This window comes from Leptonychotes weddellii, unplaced genomic scaffold, assembly GCF_054177405.1.
Source record: "Leptonychotes weddellii isolate Sample4059 unplaced genomic scaffold, ASM5417740v2 HiC_scaffold_5514, whole genome shotgun sequence".
In the NCBI taxonomy this organism is placed as follows: Eukaryota; Metazoa; Chordata; class Mammalia; order Carnivora; family Phocidae; genus Leptonychotes; species Leptonychotes weddellii.
This window is the reverse complement of record NW_028023063.1, coordinates 8075-10891: the sequence shown is the minus strand read 5'-3', so window position 1 is coordinate 10891 and position 2817 is coordinate 8075. Positions and strand designations below refer to the sequence as shown.

At 52.8% G+C, this 2817-nt stretch overlaps 1 protein-coding gene across 2 annotated transcripts; it reads right to left on the bottom strand.

The window, feature by feature from the left end:
- Positions 1 to 6: 6 nt before the first annotated feature.
- LOC102734489 (uncharacterized) lies at positions 7 to 2214 on the bottom strand. 2 transcript variants are annotated; one of them, XM_031031525.2, is made up of 3 exons: positions 2075 to 2214; positions 1421 to 1490; positions 7 to 1079 (listed from the first exon to the last, which is right to left on the bottom strand). In XM_031031525.2, exons 1-3 carry the CDS (start codon positions 2164 to 2166, stop codon positions 48 to 50), a joined length of 1194 nt encoding a protein of 397 aa, XP_030887385.2. In that variant the 5' UTR covers positions 2167 to 2214; the 3' UTR covers positions 7 to 47. The 2 variants fall into 2 exon arrangements, with proteins under 2 accessions (XP_030887385.2, XP_030887387.2); XM_031031527.2 differs by lacking the exon at positions 1421 to 1490 and having other exon boundaries at positions 2075 to 2179.
- Positions 2215 to 2817: the final 603 nt, after the last annotated feature.

The window sequence follows — 2817 nt, the reverse complement described above, 5'->3', positions numbered from 1 at the left end:
AGCATAAGGTTAAAGCACAGGGCCTGGGCAAATGCCTGCCAGGGGCACTACACAAAAGGAATGTCTTCAAAGCCCCTCTGTGGGGCCCTGCACCCACCCCTGAGTTCCCTTGGGCCCCTCGGGTGGAAGGGGTCCTGTAAACTTTTTTGCATCCACATAAACCCCCCCAATTTCTGTCTGGTTTTCTTCACCTCATCCTCCACCCTGGCCATCTCGTCAAATTCTCTTATCATCTCCTCATTGCTCAAATGCATATCGTGTATGGCCTCCTTATATTCCTTGAGGCACTGAGCCAGCCCCTTGTTGGTTTTTCTTTTGGCCTTCCTGGGTACATCATCCCCAGCTGGGCGCTTTCCTGCAACCCTTGATTCGATGGCTGGCTTTTCTTCTTTTGACTTTTCCTCATTCACTGGCTTTCCCTCATTCTCTGATTTTTCTTCTTTTGGCTTTCCCTCCCTCACTGGTTTTCCTTCTTCTTTTGGCTTTCCCTCACTCACTGGTTTTCCCTCTTCTTTTGGCTTTCCCTCGCTCACTGGTTTTCCCTCTTCTTTTGGCTTTCCCTCACTTACTGGTTTTCCTTCTTCTTTTGGCTTTCCCTCGATCACTGGCTTTCCCTCGCTCTCTGGCTTTCCCTCGATCACTGGCTTTCCCTCGATCACTGGCTTTCCCTCGCTCTCCGGCTTTCCCTCGCTCTCTGGCTTTCCCTCGCTCTCTGGCTTTCCCTCGCTCTCTGGCTTTCCCCCCATCCCTGGGTTTCCCTCCATCCCTGGGTTTCCCTCCATCTCTGGCTTTCCCTCCATCTCTGGCTTTCCCTCGCTCTCTGGGTTTCCCTCGCTCTCTGGCTTTCCATCTTTTGGCTTTGTCATACTCTCTGGCTTTTCTTTATCCTTTAGTATTTCCTCATCTTCTGTCATTCTCTCGTTTTCTAACTTTTCCTTGTCTTCCAAAGTACAAGCTACTTCTGGCTTTTCCGCATCCTGTGACTGTTCTTTGTATTCCATCTTTTCTTCGTTCTCAGTCATTCCTTCATTTTCACTGCAGAGTTTTTCCATGTTGAGATCTCCCCTCCTTTTCCTGTCCTGGGGTGGGGAGGAAGAGGAGACAAAGAGGAGACAAGGGAAACTGAGGGCTTGGGGGTGGAATGCAAGTCTGGATAGTACAGGCATCTCTCCCCTTGTCAGGGTTCCCCTGACCTGGCCCGCCTTTAAGTGTGCTTTCTGCCCACCCTCTCCCCTCACACACGTGAGCCAACCATTTCTCTGGCAGGCCCTGCCATTTTCTCTACGTTTGCTCAGCACGGCAGAATGTGTATAAACGCGTTAGGAGGTGGGCAGTGGCGCCCCATATTCTGTGGGTGCTGTACCCTCCACACTCCCCACCCCTCTGGGTCCCTGTCCAGAGACCCCCTTCCTTCACTGACCTGCAGGGATTCTGAATAGATTCCTCCTCCTTTTCTAGCTTTGCAGAGTGCTGAGAACAGACACGCAGACCTGCAGACAGACAGGAGACAGGGGCTGCGCGTTTGGGTGGATGCATAGCAACTCGGCCCCTTTCCTGCATCCCGGCCCCCCTCATCCAACATTTCCCTCCCCCACCTCCTCCGCCCCCCGCACCCCAGCCGCCATTTCTTTTCACGCCTCGGGCGCCAGACCAGGATGTTTTCCAAACTAATTTTGGATCTCTTGTGTCCTTCTCCCCCGGAGGCAACTCGCCTCCCCACCCTCGAGGTCAACTTTTTTTCTCTACGCATGGAGTGGTAGAGGGGGTTTATTTCCACTGTCTCACCGGCTGGGCGCCCCTTAGCTCACCAGCTCCGGCTCCAAAATGGACGGAGGGTAGCGAGAAGGAGGTGAGGCGAAAAGGGGCCACGGACACTAGGGGTGTCCACTCTTCCCCCCCCTCCGCCGATTGGTCGCTAGCTCCCCCTTAGCCATTTTCCCACCGCCATCTCTATCTGCACTCCGGCCAGCTTCCCTCAACCCGGACCCCATCCCCACCCTTTTTCCTCTCCGTGTTCGTGCCTCACCCCCCATTCCAGGGTTCCGCAGGCGGCGACGAAGGCCCTCACACTTACCTGAAAGAACCTGGAGCAACAATTAGGACTCGCAGACCGCTCCGGATCCGACCGCAGGGGAAGAGGGCGGGCTCGCCGAGTGGTGCCCACATCTGCGCCCCGGCGGTCACGTGAGCGCCGCGTCACCCGAGCTCGCCCCCTCCCCCCGCCGCCCCGCCTACCGGCCGGCGACTCAAATTCACCCCACCGCTCTCTGGAGCGCTTCCCCTCTCACCTCTCTGGGCCCTTTTGTCCTTTTTCTCTTCTTGAGGTGGTCAAAGGAATAATTTTAATAAAAACAACAGAGGCTGTTTTTAATGGGTTGGGCGGTCGGGGGAGGAGTCTTGACCGTGTTGCTCTTAATTTCCATTGAAAGAACTAGAGCCAGCCAATGAACTCGTATGACTGTGAACTTTAATGTGGTACATAGAATATTGCACTTTATTTTTTATTTTAATTTTTTAAAGATGTATTTATTTATTTGGGGAGGGAGGGGCAGAGGGAAAGAGAATCTCCAGCAGACTCCCGGTTGAGCTCCGAGCCCATGAATGGCTCCTTCGCACCACCCTGAGATCAGGACCTGAGCAAAAATCAAGTCTGAGGCTTAACGGACTGAGCCACCCAGGTGCCCCAGAATATTACACTTCAGAAAAAATTAGGAAAAATGTTCCCCTCGAGATAAAATTGTTCCTTTTTCCTGACATGCGCAAACATAAATTTTCTAATTATTTAAATCTAAAAGTAAAATTATATTTGAAGCAGAA